Source organism: Bison bison, unplaced genomic scaffold, assembly GCF_000754665.1.
Source record: "Bison bison bison isolate TAMUID 2011002044 unplaced genomic scaffold, Bison_UMD1.0 scf7180017864080, whole genome shotgun sequence".
In the NCBI taxonomy this organism is placed as follows: Eukaryota; Metazoa; Chordata; class Mammalia; order Artiodactyla; family Bovidae; genus Bison; species Bison bison.
Window position 1 is genome coordinate 1,689,704 of NW_011494652.1, and position 17,130 is coordinate 1,706,833.

At 54.0% G+C, this 17,130-nt stretch overlaps 1 protein-coding gene across 1 annotated transcript in view; it reads left to right on the plus strand.

Annotated features, from left to right (window-relative positions):
• The window catches only part of SHANK2 (SH3 and multiple ankyrin repeat domains 2), a 563,331-nt gene that overhangs the window by 200,334 nt on the left and 345,867 nt on the right, over positions 1-17,130 (plus strand). The window contains exons 11-12 of the mRNA XM_010837814.1: positions 10,702-10,768; positions 11,179-11,349. Of these exons, the coding sequence (XP_010836116.1) occupies positions 10,702-10,768; positions 11,179-11,349 (238 nt within the window). The remainder of the gene's footprint in view (positions 1-10,701; positions 10,769-11,178; positions 11,350-17,130) is intronic.

Genomic DNA, 17,130 nt, shown 5'->3' on the forward strand with positions numbered 1-17,130 from the left:
TTGCAGTCCAGGGGACTCTCAAGAGTCTTCTCCAGCACCACAGTTCAAAAGCATCAATTCTTCGGCGCTCAGCTTTCTTCATAGTCCAACTCTCACATCCATACATGACCACTGGAAAAACCATAGCCTTGACTAGATGGATCTTTGTTGGCAAAGTAATGTCTCTTCTTTTTAATATGCTGTCTAGGTTGGTCATAACTTTCCTTCCAAGGAGTAAGCATCTTTTAATTTCATGGCTGCAATCACTATCTGCAGTGATTTTGGAGCCCCCCAAAATAAAGTCAGCCACTGTTTCCACTGTTTATCCATCTATTTCCCATGAAGTTATGGGACTGGATGCCATGATCTTAGTTTTCTGAATGTTGAGTTTTAAGCCAACTCTTTCACTCCCCTCTTTCACTTTCATCAAGAGGCTCTTTAGTTCTTCTTCACTTTCTGCCATAAGGGTAGTGTCGTCTGCATATCTGAGGTTATTGATATTTCTCCCCGCAATCTTGATTCCAGCTTGTGTTTCTTCCAGCCCAGCGTTTCTCATGATGTACTCTGCATAGAAGTTAAATAAGCAGGGTGACAATATACAGCCTTGACGTACTCCCTTTCCTATTTGGAACCAATCTGTTGTTTGATGTCCAGTTCTAACTGTTGCTTCCTGACCTGCATATAGGTTTCTCAAGAGGCAGGTCAAGTGTTGGTGAAAACGTAGGGTAACCAGAGCTCTCGTATGATGCTAATGGGGGCACAGAACGGCACCCCGACTTTGGAAGGAAGGCAGTTTCTTGTGAAGCCAGAGCTGTACTGCCCCCGTCCCCAGCCATCACCCTCCTCGGGAGGCTGTGAACCAAGAGAACCAAAGCTGCGGTACCCAACAGGCTGAGTGGTGCTCGTGAACCGTATGCGAAGTGCAGAAAACAGTACAGAGCACACAGTAGGTGACACGTGAGTTCACGCGTGTGGCTGCCGTCACACAGACATCAGCAGGTGTGGTCACATGTTCTCTCGGTTGGTGAGGGAGAGGGAGGAAATTGACTACAAAGGGGTGAAGGAAATGCTCTGTTTCTTTTTTAATCTAATTTTTATTTTATATTGGAGTCTAGTTGACTTACAGTGTTGAGTTAATTTCAGGTGAACAGCAAAGTGATTCATACAAATGCTTGTATCCATTCTTTTTCAAATTCTTTTCCTGTAGGTTATTTCAGAGTGTTGAGTAGAGTTCCCTGTGCTACACAGTGGTTCCTTATTGTTTATCTGTTTTACACGCAGTCATGTGTGTGTGTTAATCCCAAACTCCTAATTTATCCCTCCCCGCTTTTCCTCTTCGGTAGCCATAAGTTCATTTGTATCATTTTTTAGATTGCATGTATAAGGGATACCATATGATACTTGTTTTTCTCTGACTTACCTTACTTAATGTGCTAATCTCCAGATCCATCTAGAATGCTTTATTTCTTGATGGGAATGGTGATTGTGTGTGTGTGTGTGTGCCCCCACGCGTGCGCTCACTCAGTCATGTGTGACTATTTGCGACCCCATGGACTGTAGCCCGCGGGGCTCCTCTGTCCATGGGATTTCCCAGGCAAGAATACTGGAGTGGGTTGTTGTTTCCTCCTCCAGGGGATCTTCCCGACCCGAGACTGAACCCGTATCTCAGGCAGATTCTTTACCACTAGCGCCACCTGGGAACCCCCATGTATTCATCAAATTGTATACGTACCTTCTGAGCATTTTGCTGTATGCACTTCGACCTAAATGAAAACAATTTGAAAACTGTGGGGAAAGAGGCCCTTGGAGAACTCTGGGTGTGTAGTGCTCACTAGAGGATGATCTGAAATGAACGCCGATTTTCTGATTGTGACCATACATGTAGGAGGAGGTCCTTTGTGAAGATGCTGGGATCGTTTAGAAGGAGAAGCATCGCAGTGAGTTAGCCAGAAAAACATTCTGAGCACACAGTTGTGGGTACTTTCGCCACACCAAGCAACACGGAAACCATTGTGTAACCTAGCTGTGTTACACGGCGCACAAATTCTCTTTGCTGGATTCCTTTGGCTTCTTAGATGTGTTTGAGAATTTTCTTATGGTAATTTTGGGGTGGGGGAGACAAAGGCTCTGTGTGAAGGTTAGAGGATGCAGTTTCTGCTTCTGCATTTCCTCCCAGGCAGTCACCCCCAGCTCTGCCATCCGCATCCTAAACACAGGCCACGTGGGGGGCATTCTCCAGCCGTGTATGCCCCTGACACAACCGATCCGGGCATTTGCCGGGGGAATGTACGTGTCCGGGTGGAAGGTAGAGACTCTCCCTGTGTGTACTAATTAAGCAAGGTCTTATGGGCTGAGCTGTGTCCCCTTCCCCAAGTACCTGTGTGGGTGTCCTAACCCCCAGGACCTCAGAATGTGGCTGTATTTGGAGCTGGTCTTTAAAGGGGTGATTCAGGTAAAATGAGGTCACTAGTGTGGGCACTGATCCTACGAGTGTTTGCTGTGTTAAGTTACTTCAGTCATGTCCAGCTCTTTACTACCCCGTGGACTATACAGCCTGCCAGGCTCCTCTGTCCATGGGACTTTCCAGGCAAGAATAGCGGAGTGGGTTGCCATTTTCTCCTCCTAGGCATCTTCTACACCCAGGGATTTAACCCACGTCTCTTACATCTCCTGCATTGGCAGGCGGCTTCTTTACCACTAGCACCACCTGGGACCCCTGTAAGAGGAGGTCAGGACTCAGATACACGCAGAGGGACCCTGTGAGGACACGGGCAGGAGACGGCCGTCGACATGCCCAGGCGAGAGGCCTCAGGAGGGACCAGCCCTGCCCCCCCGGATCTGGGGTTCCAGCCTCCAGGACTGGAGACATGAACACCTGTTGCTTTCGGGACCCTGTGAGGACACGGGCAGGAGACGGCTGTCTACACGCCCAGGAGAGAGGCCTCAGGAGGGACCGGCCCTGCCCCCCCGGATCTGGGGTTCCAGCCTCCAGGACTGGAGACATGAACGCCTGTTGCTTTCACCGCCCCGTCTGTGGGGCTTCGCTCTGATGGCCCAGCTGATTCACTCACTGGTGTCTGGTGGCCTCAACTGTCAATCCTTTCTTTGGTTGCCAACCTGTGGAAAACGGTGCTGAATTTCTGCTTCTGAATCAAATCTCATTATTCATCTCTCCTGGACCTCTAAGTGAGAGGGTGTTTCAAGTGAGTTGGCTAAGCCCCGGTGCAGGAGAATTTTCTGGGATGAAAGCCATGCGAGGCTGTGTACGGGCCACTGGGCTACACCCCCAGGTCTTTGCGGTCAGACGATGAGGTCCACCTTCATGACAGGTACACGTCTGACTTCCTGGAGCTCTTAGAACCTGTCCCTTCAGCTGGGAAATAGAAGACACAGCAGCCCTCCTTCCCAGACGTGAGGATTAAATAAGGTCCTGCATTCAGATGCTCAGGCGAGTGTGTGTGTTGAATCAACCTGAGCTGATTTCATTGCTGTTATATTCGCTTGATCACCGTGGACATCTTTATTACAGCGTGGTAGAGGCCAGTCTCAGAACATCTGTAATCCCCCAGATCTCAGATTCCCACCAGACAGTGGTCTCATTCATTCTGCCCCACGGGTCGGGGACTGAGGGGCCGAATAGGGAAAAACACACATACCCAGTGAGTTCATACTTTGCTTCCTGCTGGTCCCAACAAGAGCTGCTCTCTTGCAGGTTTTTTTGTTTTTTCTTCTCTCAAGCATTGAAGAACTGTTTGCTTTTTATCGAGATTCCTGGGAGCAGGCGGCGCCCTCCACAGCCACTGCTGCTTCAAAGAAGAAATTTGCATTTTATTGGCAGATCCATCTGGGACGATGCGCTGGGTCCATAGGAAGGAGTCTGTGTGCGTGGTAGACTTTGACACCTCTCTTCAGATGCCTTTCAAGTCTGTTTTTCCCTTGACAATCATGAATATTTTATACAGCTGAAGGCTGGATAATCCTGCATCGAGGGTCTCTTCTGCATCAGAGGAGTTGGGGTCGCAGTTGCAGTCCCTCCCCAGATGGAGCCTGGCAGCTTTCTCCCTACTTCAGCGTTGCCACAGCTGGCAGCTGAAGCTAAAATCAAGGTAGACCAGTTGGATCATTTCCCACCTCCCGTGTTGACTGTTAAGTTACAGACTTCTGAACGTTGAAGATGGGTTTTTCCCCATAGGTGTGAATCCTCAGCACCAACCTTGAGGCTCAGCACGTCCCTTGTGAGGGGGGCCGTCCTGCTGCTGGTCCTCAGCCTCCCTGGGTGATAACTCACAGATGCCAGGGCCCTGGTTCCAAACAGCTTTAACCTGCCAGCACGGTGTGCAGCACCTAGGAGTGTAGACTCTGGAGCCCTGAAGCAGATCCTGAATGCTGTGTGACCTTGGGGACTTCCACCTGGTCTCCGGTGCAGAAGGACAAACCAGAGCATCCTGTGGGACCAGGGAATGTGCCCATGCTGTGGTCACTGGGGAGAAGTTGTTGTGGTTCAGTCACTAAGTCATGTCTGACCCTTTGCAACCACATGGACTGCTGCACACTGGGCTCCTCTGTCCTCCATTATCTCCCGGACTTTGCTCAAACTCATGTCCATTGAGTCAGTGATGCCATCAAACCATCTCATCCTCTGTCGCCCCCTTCTTCTCCTGCCTTCAATCTTTCCCAGCATCAGGGTCTTTTCCAATGAGCTGGCTCTTCGCATCAGGTGGCCAAAGTATTGGAGCTTCAGTTTCAACATCAGTCCTTCCAGTGAATATTCAGGGTTGATTTCCTTTAGGATTGACAGGTTTGATCTCCTTAATGTCCAAGGGACTCTCAAGACGACAGTGCAGAGTGGAATTTTAGGAGATTGTGGAACACACCTACAGCGCCAGGCAGCCCCTCCCACAGAGAGGAGGAGTGTATTTCCCCTCACACCTAGACTCTGGTTTTGTGCTTTGACCAATAGAACATTCCGGAAGCCATGCTGCAGACTGATGTTCCAGAGCCTGCCCTCTGGAGGCTTCACAGCTTTAGATTTTGCCCACACAGAACACTGTCCTGAGGCCCCCGTGGAAGGGAGCCGGTCAGCTCTGCTGAGGCTGGGTGGGCTGGTGGAAGCAAACACGTGAGCCAAGGTCAAGGCCAAGGCACGTGGTGAGGCCGTCACACCTGCTGGCCCACCTGGACCCCCACTTAAGGCACAGGGAGCCCACACTGGGGGTCCTTGGAGCCCTGCACCACTTTGCTTCCCGGAGGCTTCTTAGCCAGGGAGATCCTTCATTGTGGCGAAGGCAGGTTGAATTCCATTTTATTCCTAGTCTGTTAAGTTTTTGCACTAATTAAGTTTCATCAGATGCTTTTTGATCAATTGATAACAGCTGCTGCAGCTATCAAGCTGGTCCTGTAGAAGGACTTTCCTGATGATCCAGTGGCTGAGATTCCGTGCTCCCAGTGCAGGGGGCCTGGGTTCAATCCTGGGTCAGGGAGCTAGATGCCGCATGCTGCAACCAAGATCCAGTGCAGCTGGATTAATTAATTAATTAAATAATTTAAAAAACAGAAATAAATGCTTTTTAAAAAGATGACCCTGTAGATTTCCCCCTTTTCTTTTAGTGCGGTGGATTCCACTGATGGCTCCTTTATTCCTGTGAGAAGCCTGCACAGTGGCGTGGTCCTCTTCTTTGAACAGATCCCTGCATTGATTTATGGGCTTCCCCGGTGGCTCAGTTGGCAAAGAATCCACCTGCAATGTGGAGACCTGGGTTCAATCCCTGACTTTGGAAGATCCCCTGGAGAAGGGAAAGGCTACCCACTCCAGTATACCTGGGTTCAATCCCTGACTTTGGAAGATCCCCTGGAGGGGTTACAAAGAGTCGGACACGACTGAGTGACTTTCATTCATTCCTGCATTGATTTGCTATTGTTTGGTCAGGATGCCAACCTCTGTGGGGAGAGGACTCCCACTCCGTGCTGTCCTCGTCCATGGGGTTGGAGAGTTCTCCCTCTTCGTTCCCTGGAGGAATTTGGACAAGACGGGTGTTAGTTCCTGCTTATGTGTTTGGGAGACGTCATCCGAGAAGCCCCGCCAGGCCTGGGTTTTCTTTGTGGAGTCTCAGGCTCTGTTGTGTGCCATTTATCAGTATGAACAATTCTAAGCCTCCAGGAGTCACAGAAGGGCCAGGCTTTCAGTGATCCCCAGTTACAGAGGAGGTGACGTGCCTTGTCTGTGGTCTCCATTCTGGAGGGCTCCACCACGGGGAGGCTGTGGCCATGACCATGGCACCACGCTGCCCATGTGAAGGCTGACCACTGCCTAGGGTGTACCCTCCATTCCTGGGCTAGGGGATGAGGAGGCCTTTCATCCTCAGCCTTGGGGGTCCAGCAAAGCCGAGGCCTTGCCTGGGCAGGTCTCCCGGGAGTGCTCAGGGTCCTCCTTTAGCCTGGAGAGGCTGTTGGGTCACCAGCATGGTGCTGCCCGTGTGGCAGCCTTGGCGGTGCCCTGGCTGCTTCCTCTGGCTTGGGGCCCAGCCCTGAGCCCCTGGAGACAGACCTTCTGGTGGTGCTGATGCCGCTCGCCTCCACTGCCCAGCAGGCGCTCCCTCCAGGCAGCCTGTCAAGGTTGGTGTGGAGTCCCTGAGCCCCCAGGTAACACATCAGTTTGCAAAGGCTTCTGGCCTCCTGGGATTTGCTGAGGCCCTGGGGCTGTGGTCTGGACAGCCCCGGACCGCACAATTGCCCACTGCCTGTCGGGCTCCGAGCTTCAGCCTAGAGATGAGGGACACCCCCTTGGAGTTGGTCCAGTGGAGTTTGTGACCTCTGACCCCTAAGCCTGGGACCCACTTCCTCCCCACATGCTTGCAGATGCTCAGAATTCCGACACCTTTCCAGGCTCCTGGGTCTCTGGGTTTCGGCCACTTCCCGATTTGCCATAGGAGTCTGGAGCAGGGGACGTGGTCATCTGGAAGGAAGACCAAAGAAAGGGGCAGCCCGAGACCACAGTTTCCATCACTGTTGCACAGAGCTGTTTTCCAGTTTTGGCGAGGACATGCCACGCTCTAACAGCGCCTATGAATAGCTCTCTGTGTCGGGAGGCACATTTGGTTTTGGCGAGAGGAGGCGGCTTCACTTGGGATGGGGGCGTGGGTTTCCTCCACATCCTGGCTGCAGAGCCCAGGAGATGTAGGTTTCGCCAGTGATGAGAACAAAAGCAGCTTCTCCTTCAGCCTGGTTCCAACTGCAGTGGGGTTACAGCGGCACCCCACTCAGAGTACACACATCACACACACACACACGCGTGCGCACACACACACACACACAGATTCATTATGGGGCCAAGGAGTCCAAGATCTGAGGCTGTAGTGAACTGAAGGTCCAGCATTGCGAGTGATGTAAGTTCCGATCCAAAAGCCAGCAGGCTCAGAACCCAAGAAAAGTGGATGTTTCTCTGAGACTGAAGGCTGGAAAAGACAGATGTCCCAACTCACAGGTGGGCAGAAGTCTCCTCTTACTTGACTTTTCTGTTCTAGGCATGTCGTCAACTGATTAGATGCGGCCCACCCATGCTGGGAGGGCAATCTGCTTTACTCAGTCTACTGATTCAGATGCTAATCTCATCCAGAAACACCCAGGGTAACTTTTGGCCAAATGTCTAGGCCGTCTGTGGCCCAGTCAAGTTGACATAAAGAATTAACCATTATTCCTGCTTTCAGATCCCCCGGGTACAAATCCCCAGAAGCAGAGCTGCTGGATCATGTCTATGTAGGATTTTTTTTGAGGAAATTCAACACTGTTTTCCACAGCAGCTGTACCATTTTACATCCCCACCCTCAATACACAAACCTTCCAATTTCTCCACATCCTTGCCAACACTTGTTATTTTCTGTCTTTTGATAGCAGCCACCCTGATGGGTGGGAGGCAGTTTTACCTTGAGAGTTTGGCTGGAAGACAGGGAGTGATGCTTGTTTTCTTTTTAACTGTGCTGTGCGGCTTGCGGGATCCTGGTTTCCTGACCAGGGATTGAACCCAGGCCTCTGCAGGGAAAGCGTGGAGTCCTGCCCTCTGGACCACCAGGGAATTCCAACAACGAATGACTCTGACCAGTTGTCCCCTGGGTGACATTGGGTCACATGTCATGGGTCACCCTGTAGACCCTTCCTTTTGGGGTCATGTCACAAATGGTAGCTGACTGGGTCGCTGGCTTCACAGGGCCTCTGTGGGCCTCCTGCTTAGGTTCCTACCCTCTGTCTCTGCTGTGTTTCTTTCTTTTTTTCGACGTGGACCATTTTTAAAGTCTTTATTGAATTTGTTACAATTTTGTTTCTGTCTTACGTTTTGGATTTTTTTGTCTGAGAGGCATGTGGGATCTTAGCTGCCCAACCAGGGGTCAAACCCACGTCCCCTGCATTAGAAGCTGAAGTCTTAACCACTGGACCACCAGGGAAGTCCCCTTGCTCTGTTTTAAGGATCCACCGTCTGAAGCCTGAATCCCAGGTGGATGGTCACCCTCAGGAGGCTGGTGAAGTTCCATTCACCAGGTGCTTCGAAACCTGCTTCTGTGTCTGCAGAACCTGTGTGTGTGTGTGAGAGAGAGAGAGTTGCTCAGTCATGTCCAACTCTTTGCGACCCCATGGACTGTAGCCCACCAGACTCCTCTGTCCAGGCCAGAATACTGGAGTGGGTTGCCATTCTCTTCTCCAGGGGATCTTCCTGACCCAGGGGTCGAACTCTGGTCTCCCACATTTCAGGCACATTCTTTACCATCTGAGCCCCCAGGGAGGCCTCACAGGGCCTGTCGCTGAAATGGCCTTTGCTGTCCACCCCTAGGACCCTCGCCTCATGCAGACAGGGGCTGCCGTGGCTCCCCTGACGTTAGCAGACCGGGGAGGAGGCTGAATTTGTCTCCAGGCTGTTCCAGTCAGTGGCATCCTTGCAGGACACCAAGCATTAGGTGATGCCCAAGGGTCGAAGTCAGTGTCACTTCCAAAGACACCACAGTCCCCCGGCCCCCACAGGGAGCTGTGTCAGGCAGGTTTCTCCAGGGAAGCAGAGCTAGCAGGATGGAGACACGTATGTTTAAGAAATTTCTTGCAGGAATTTGGCTCCCAAGACTGTGGGGGCTGGCAAGTCTGCAGTCGGAAGGGCAGGCTGGGAACTCAGGCAGGAGCTGGTGGTGCAGCCTCGAGGCGGAATTTCTCCTCCAGCAAATCTCAGCTTTTGCTCTGAAGGCCTCCAAAGGATCGGGGAAGGCCCACCCACAGTATCGCTGCCAGGAGACTGAAGGTTGACGTGTGTGTCTGCAGGCTGGCGTCTGAACACCCGGCTCATTTGAGGGTGGAGACGGCTGCCCCCCTGTGCCCAGGGTGCCCCACTGGGGCGCAGAGAGCCCTGCCCACGTAAGCTCTGTATCAGGTCTCCCCGGGGGCCCCGGGGCCACCCCCAGGGCCTTTGTCTTTGCCTGCCTGGCTGCCTCAGTGCATCACGGACCACATGGCCTCTTCGCTTTCGTCACTGTCTGTGTGGCTTGAGCTGGACTCTTGCCTGTAGGTGCTGGTTTATGCTGTGCATAGGTGGAGTTTTTTCTGCTTCACTGAAACTCAGTGAAGAGCTGTGAGTGCTTTTTGAGATTCCCCATCCCTCTAGCTATGGGGACCAATCAGAGGAATGGATGCCTCCCCCCGCCCCCCACCTCCAGGGAGCATGCTGGGACCGGTCAGGACTGGTGGGAATGCAGCACGCCGTCCGGGGGATTTCCAGGCTCAGTCCCTTGACCCACCCCCTCCGTGGCCTCCTGGGCAGAGGACTGTCTCACGTAGATTCTCACGGAATGATGGCCTTGTGGTGGAAGAATGGCCAGGGCCCCGGAGAAGGGGGCCAAGCGGGAGGAGGTGCCTGTGGTCGGGCTGCTGGGTGTGGTGGCCGCTGTTTCAGTAGCTCCGACTGGTGCACCGTGCAGGCCTCGAGGGCCCAGGCTGCCTGAAATCAGACAAAGACAAGCTCTGTAGCTCCCACTTTGTTGTGGGGTCGAAACAAACTCATAGAAAAAGAGATGAGATTGTTTGTGGTTCCCGGGGTGGGGTGGGGGCTGGGGAAATGGGTGAAGACGGTCCAGATTTGGACTTCTAGTTACAAGGCAAACTAGCCCAGAGGACGTCGCGCTCAGCCATGTGGTTCACTTGAAAGTTGGTAAGAGCAGATCCTTCAAGTTCTCATCACAAGGGGAAAAGAGTTTGTTTGTTGGTTTGTTTTTTAAAGAAAATCTTCAGGATAAATTGTTCACATTTGAAGAAAGATCACTTATTTGGCTGCGCTGGGTCTGAGTTGCAGCACGTGGGTTCTTTGATCTTCCTTGCGACACCAAGATCCTTTTTAGTTGCAGCATGTGGGATCTAGTTCCCCGACCAGGGACCGAACCCCATCCCCCTGCACTGGGAACGCAGAGTCTCAGCCACTGGGCCACCAGGGAAGTCCTAGGGAAGAAACTGCATAGCCGTATGAGGTGATGGACATTAACTAAACTCATCGTTTCACAAAATAATATCCAAGTCAAGTCAGCAGGCTGCACACCTTCAGCTTAGTGCTGTGTGTTGAGTGTATCTCGGGAAACCCGGAAGGGGGGAATATCTCTTATTTTTTCAAAAGAAGCTCTGATTGGACTTTTGCTCTTAGGCCGTCGGGATGTGCAGCGTGTCCTGCGCTTGGCGCCTTAACATGATTTCCTCTTCCGGCAGGTGGCGATCATCGCCGGCAACTTTGAGCTGGCCGAGTACATCAAGAACCACAAGGAGACCGACGTTGGTGAGTAGGCTGGCTGGCTGCCAGTGAACCGCGCAGGGGCCCCGGTTGGTCACCTCGCCGGATTAGTTCGGAGTCTGCTTTTAGCCAAACTTAACGGGAACAGAGTCCGAGCATCTTCTCCACCTCTGTTGCTGCATCTTCTTGACGCGTGGCAGGGTCGGGGCCCGGAACCCCTTAAATGTCAGGCGAGGGCGCCGGCGATGGCTGCAGGGCCTTGATGTCCAACCGGAGAACCAGATTACCTTGCGACCGATTGAGATGGGTTTGCGGGAGGATTCTGTAACACACACGATTCCATTTAAAGTCGGAGATGGCAATGAAAAAGGGGCAGAAAGAGCCAGGGGCGTCCCGCTCCCCCTCCTGCCTCTGCGTCCCTGGCTCTGCCTACTGATGACTGCTCCCCTTTGCAGTACCCCTCGTGCCAACCAGGAGGACTGTCCCTGCGGCTCCTCCCCTGTCCCATCGCCCTGCCGGCGGCTGGGCCCAGTCTTGCATCTTGGAAGAGCCCTCTGGCCTGTTCCCTCCGGCCCCGGGCTTACACCGGACGTGCAGCGGGGAGCAGGCCCACTGGACCAGCAGCGGTGAGATTTCCAGATGGCGCCATCCCATCCAGGGGGTGGGCAGCGAGCCTCCAGGGCGCCTGGAGAAGTTGCTGGGTGGCCTCTGTGTCTTGTTGACTGATCGCTGCCCCCGTACTGGGCGCTGGGGGGTGAGCGATCCCACGCGCCTGGCTGTCTGGTCTTTTCCGTGTCGAATGTCTGCGGGCGCCCAGCTGCCTCGAGAATCGCACAAGGATGCGGAGCCCAGTGTCTCGCTTGCCTTATCCGGTCCCCTGTGCCGAGCATCGGGGCCTCCTGCGCCCAATGTTGATGCGAGTCCTCCCGCGAGCCGGGGCCAGACCTCCTAATTGCTCTGAGATCCGGGCATCCTGCAGGGCTGCGTCAGCGTCTCCCTAAGCACACTATGCAGATGGATGAGTTCATGTCTGCAAAGCACTCTAGAGGATGAACTGAGCCCTCCCAACTCTTCTCCTCCCACCACCCGCTGATAGGAGAGAGCGGTACAAAAATACCGGTTGCCGTGAAGGGAATTGGGACTCTTGTCGAGCAGGCAGATTGCCAGGAGGAGATGTGCAGGCCCGGCCCAGGACCCCAGGGTGGTCAGTGGTCCCGGGGATCCAGGATCTCTGAGTTCCTGTGATGGTGACACCCTTGGGGCCACCATCCTGATCTCCCCTGAGCCAGGGGAGGCGTGAAGGGGCCTCCTTTCCCCGGCTGGCTGTCGGGAGGGAGACAGGAGAAACTAGAGACTCTGCCTGCCGACCCCCAGCCCGGCCTTACACATTAACTCCCCTCCTTGCCCCAGCCACAAACTCAAAAAGTTCCGATTTTAAAACCCAGATCGAGGAGGTTTCTGGCTTGTCTCTCCCGTTCCTTATCTGGGATGTAAACACCTCTCTACAAACATATTTTCTTACTATAAGAAGAATACCTGTTTGTTGGGTGAACACATGTTAATTACCACTCACCCACTCCATTCAATGATTTCTTTAAACTGTGAGGGCTTGCCCTGTCAAGAGATGGACGGTCACGGCAGGCGCATGTGACGTCCGTGGCTCCGGCTGCGGGGCGTGAGGTTGGAGGCTTCCTGCTGCACCTGTGTGGACACACCGGGGCTGCAGGAGAATGTGGGGTGGCGTTTACCATCAGCCCATGCTCTCTGGTACTTGCGCCGGGGCCTTTCCCCGGAGTGTCCTAAAAGGAAATGTTAGTACAGGAAATCTGTGCTCCCACGCCGGGGCCTTTCAGTATCTCCAAGGGAGGGGGGCGCGGAAAAAGCCTTCTTCTTTCCTCTGCGTCGTCTGACTCAGCATCTCTGACTGGGAACCAGCAAACTGTGCCGCTTAAGAGGGTTCTGTCGAAGGCCTCGCAGAGAGGCTGCAGGTCCTTCACGGGCACAGACGTCACTCGGGGCGTTCGTTCTCGGCCTCGCAGTAAATCCATGCTGAGGTCTCAGTTCAGCATCCCGTGAACTGAACCTCTAGGTTTGCACTCGTTTGCCCTGTGCCCCGTGGCCACCCAGCTTTCCACCTGCCCTTGTTACCAGGGGTGCCGGATGCTGGGTGTGTGGCGGGGAGGGTCTGGTCCCGTCCTGTGCCCTGAGCGGGTCTCGCTAAGTCCTCTGCAGGGATCTGTAGCCCCTGCCTCGGAGAGCCGTCCTGTTTCTGGGTGGATGAATAATGCCAGGCAGACATCCGACCCTTGCCGAGCCTGCACGCCCAGCATCTCACGTCCGTCGCTCCTCCAAGGACGTGTGGCTATCTGTGTGACCAAGGGCAGACTTGATGTAGGATACATGGCGTTTGGGTCGGGTTTGCCCAGAAGCAGACCTTGGGGCAAGGATGTGAGGGGTGGTTTGCCATGGAGGGGGTGCTAGATATCAGCAGCCGGAGCACAGAGTCAGTCCGGGCAGACAGGAGGCCAACCCGGGGCCTTAGTGAGCAGGTGCTGCAGGCAGCTGAGGCCGGGTGTTGTCGGGACCCCAGGGGGTCGTCTTGTCTCACCCTAGGGTGAGGCGACCTGTGTGTCGCCTCAAGTTTCTGTCGGTTCAGGCTTGCTCCCGCCAGGGAGGACCCTCCTCTGGGCGGTGCAGTGCCTGTGGGGTCACGCCGAGCGCCAGGGGGCGTGGGCAGGGTCCAGGGGCATCTCCTAGGCAGGACGCCCAAGAACCACGTCCCAGAGTGATGGGCTGAGCCAGGCTTTGAAGCCAGGCCCATCTGACTCTGGGGGGCTCTAGGCTCTTCACTCCAGGCTCCCCATCTCCCCGTGCACCCAGAGAAACGGGGCCACACTCAAAAGCTTCAGGCAGCAGCGCAGGCTGGGGCAGGGAGCTCAGGGGTCTTCACACAGGCTGCTGTTGGAACCAGGGCTGGACAAGTGGGTGGAGGGAAGGAGAGCGGGGAAGAGGGTTCTTGGGTCCAGACCACTGACAGCAGCATCACCCTGCAGGAAGCTCTCTGCTCGCTTGGTCCCGGTTCAGGGCTCTGTGGTCACCAGAGCGGAGTATCTGCCCGCTGAACTCTGCTTCCCAGATGGGCTGAGAGGGCAGGGGTGGGCGGAGGAGGAGGACACTTGGGAGACGGCTTGAGGCTGGGCCTGGGGGCTGCAGAGGGGTCGTCAGAATCAGTAGGATTAGGACTAGGGTATAGACACTGCAGGGGCTTCCAGGTGGCTCAGCGGTAAGGAACCTGCCTGCCAACACAGGAGACTCGGGTTCAGCCCCTGGGTCGGGATCCCTTGGAGAAGGGCCTGGCAACCCACTCCAGTATTCTTGCCTAGGAAATTCCATGGACAGAGGAGCCTGGCGGGCTACAGTTCATGAGGTTGCAAAAGAGCTGGACACAACTGAGTGACTAAGTGCGCGTGCACACACACACACAGGATCTAGGGCTGCCATCAGCCCACCGGAGGTCACTCGCGATGCTGTCTGGCCGTCCCTCCGGACTGTTCCCTGCCTGACACAGGATCCAGGGCTGCCATCAGCCCACCGGAGGTCACTTGCGGTGCTGTCTGGCCGTCCCTCTGGACTGTTCCCTGCCTGGTGCACAGCTGCTGTTTAATCGGTCAGTCGTGCCCGACTCTTTGTGACCCCGTGGACTGTAGCCTGCCAGGCTCCTCTGTCCTTGGGACTTCTCAGGCAAGAATACTAATGTGGCTTGCCATTTCCTCCTCCTGGGGATCTTCCCGATCCAGCCATGGAACCTGTGTGTCCTGCAAGCCTCCTGCATCGCAGGCCAATTCTTCAGCACTGAGCCGCCAGGGAAGCCTGGTGCACAGTGGGGCCTTGGTAAATGTCAGCTGAGTGAGTGACCCTCCCTCTGCCAGTGTGCCCGCTCCACCTTCAACCCCGCTCTCTCTTCTCAATGTAAAATCCTGGCCTCGCGGCACCTGGAGTTGGAGTCGAGGAGCCGAGTCCCGTGGGCATGTCAGTGCTGGGTTGGGTGCGTTTGCCAGAGTGTAATTAATGCCCTGATCCCCCCGAGTGTGGTCTGAGTGAGGAACACGGGGCAAGTGGGTCGTGTGGGGGCCGTGTTTCCACCCACAGCAGGTCACTCTGGGGCCGTGTGACATTGGGGGTCTCCGGTGGGTTGTGTGTGAAGGTCTGTGGCTACGTGGGTTTCCCATTCCAGCTTCTGTGAGGGTCTGGGCTCCAGGACCCCGCCTCCTCCATGACCTGAGGGGGTGCTGTCTGTCTGTCTCCGTCTGGGTGACCTTTTGTCTGCCCCAGACTCTCGGGTGGTGGGCGTCTGGTATGATTGCGTGGGGAGCTCCAGGGGCCATTTGCCACAGCCTTGGAAATCACGGTAGGGGTGCTGGGGAGGGGTGGGCCGGGGCCTCCTTTCTACTTTATGATCTTCAGCAAATTTTGACTTCTGAGCTACACCATGGTGTAGAAGGGTACAGGAGAGTGGGGTCTCAGGTCCTGCATCTGAGGCTTTGGGCTCTTTACTCTGCCAGAACGAGCCCATGGTGCTTGCTGCCAGGGTTTTCAGACATTTAGTGGGGCTCAGCAGGGGCTGGGGCAGTGTTTCGGGGGACCCAGCTCCACGAGTCAGGATCCTGAACTCAGAAGAGATGACGGTAAGACTCAGCGTTGCCTCTGTGGTGTTGGGTTGCGTTTTTGAAGATAAAACATGGTGGAAGGATCCCCAGATTCCAAGTTGGGCATGGGGTTGATTTTGACTCTTCAGAATGAGTCATTACAGTGTTGCTGACTTTCTGCCTGTAGCCCAATGAGATGCCTTCCTGAAAAAGTCCCTTGAACGGCTCAAGTGTTCCCCCCACCTCAAGCCACGGAGCCTCTGTTTTCTAGACACAAAAGTGCCCCGCCGAGAAATCAGGGTCCTTCAGAGGCTCTGATGTGGCGCTGGGGGGAGGACATTAAACCTGTTGGGTCGCAGCGAGCTGATGAATGGGCCTCCGAGGTCTGCGGGATCCGGAAGTGGATCGGGCTCGCCGAGTGGCTGCCACCCTATCCCTTTAAAAGAGAGATTGCCTCTTGTCGTGAAGCGTTCTGTTCACAGCCTGGCCAGCGTGCAGGTTGCTGCTCACCGGTGCTGTGCTTCCATTTTTTTCTTTTTTTTTTTTTTTTTAAAAAAACCCAACTCCCTCCCTCTTTTAAAAAATTAATTGTGACCTCCATTGGGTGGTTTTATTTGCCCACTCGGAGAAAGTGATGGTTTAAAAGCGACCGTGAATATCAAAGTTAATCCTGCGTGTTGTGATCCACAGCTGAGCTGCGGCTGAGTCCATGAGCCCAGCAGGTCTTAAAAGCTTTTGCCATCGAGCGTTTGCGATGGCTCCTGTAGGATGGAGGTCCCCGAAAGCAAGGCTGTCGGGGAGCTGGGGAGCTCGAGTCCGAAATAGTCATGCAAAGATTAAGCGTGTTGCAAGCTGATAAGCTTTGGACTGAGATAACCTATTTTTTTTTTTAACCACCTTTGTTATTTTTGTTTTTGCCTGGCTCTATGGGGACATGCACGGTCAGAAGGACTAAATGCCATGGGTTGTTCTTCTTCAGCGGAACAAGGTTTGTTTTCCTATATCTTGTCCTTCCGCAGCTACGGGGGAGAGAAGTGAGAGGTTCTGGTTTTTTTTTAAATGAAGCCCATTGAGCTGATGTGTGAGTTTGGGTGTCTGATGAGCCGCCCGAGGATCGCTTGGATACTGTTGCTAGGTTTCGAGACCGAGTGTCTATGTAATTACGCTTTAGATATGTATAGATGAAGAGAGGGTGGTGTTTTCAAACAGATTTGTTAATGTATTATTTTGGGTGTGTGTGTGTGTGTCTGTGTGTTTATGTATGAGAATGTAAAATCCAGGCTGATACGGAGCCATGATGCTTTGAAGGAAAAAAAAAAAAAATACCTGTTTGGTAGCTGTCACCTGCTGTGAAATAAAATAGATCCAATTTGAAAGAAGCAGTCAGGTTTCCAGGCATTCGGACTGTAAAATGTGCCACTTACCATGAGATGTAGACAATGGTATTAAGTAAACACAGCATCCTTTGTTGCACGGAGAGCCAGCAGGTCCTGGGGAAACCCAGCGATCTAACCTGCTTCATCTCATCACACCGGCTCATTTGGGGTCAGCACTGCAGTGTGTCCCCCCTCCTGAGAGCAAGGAGCGAGGCTTCCCCAGGCTGGTCTGTTCCCCGGGACAGTGCAGCCATCACAGCTGCAGCCCACATTCCCAGAGAATATTTTCAAAGCACGTTGCCTAGGGGAGGAGGTGTGATGGAGCCCCAGCAGACGCGGCCGCTGAGCGGATGTGAGCAGCCCGCCGTCAGCTGTCACGGCTCAT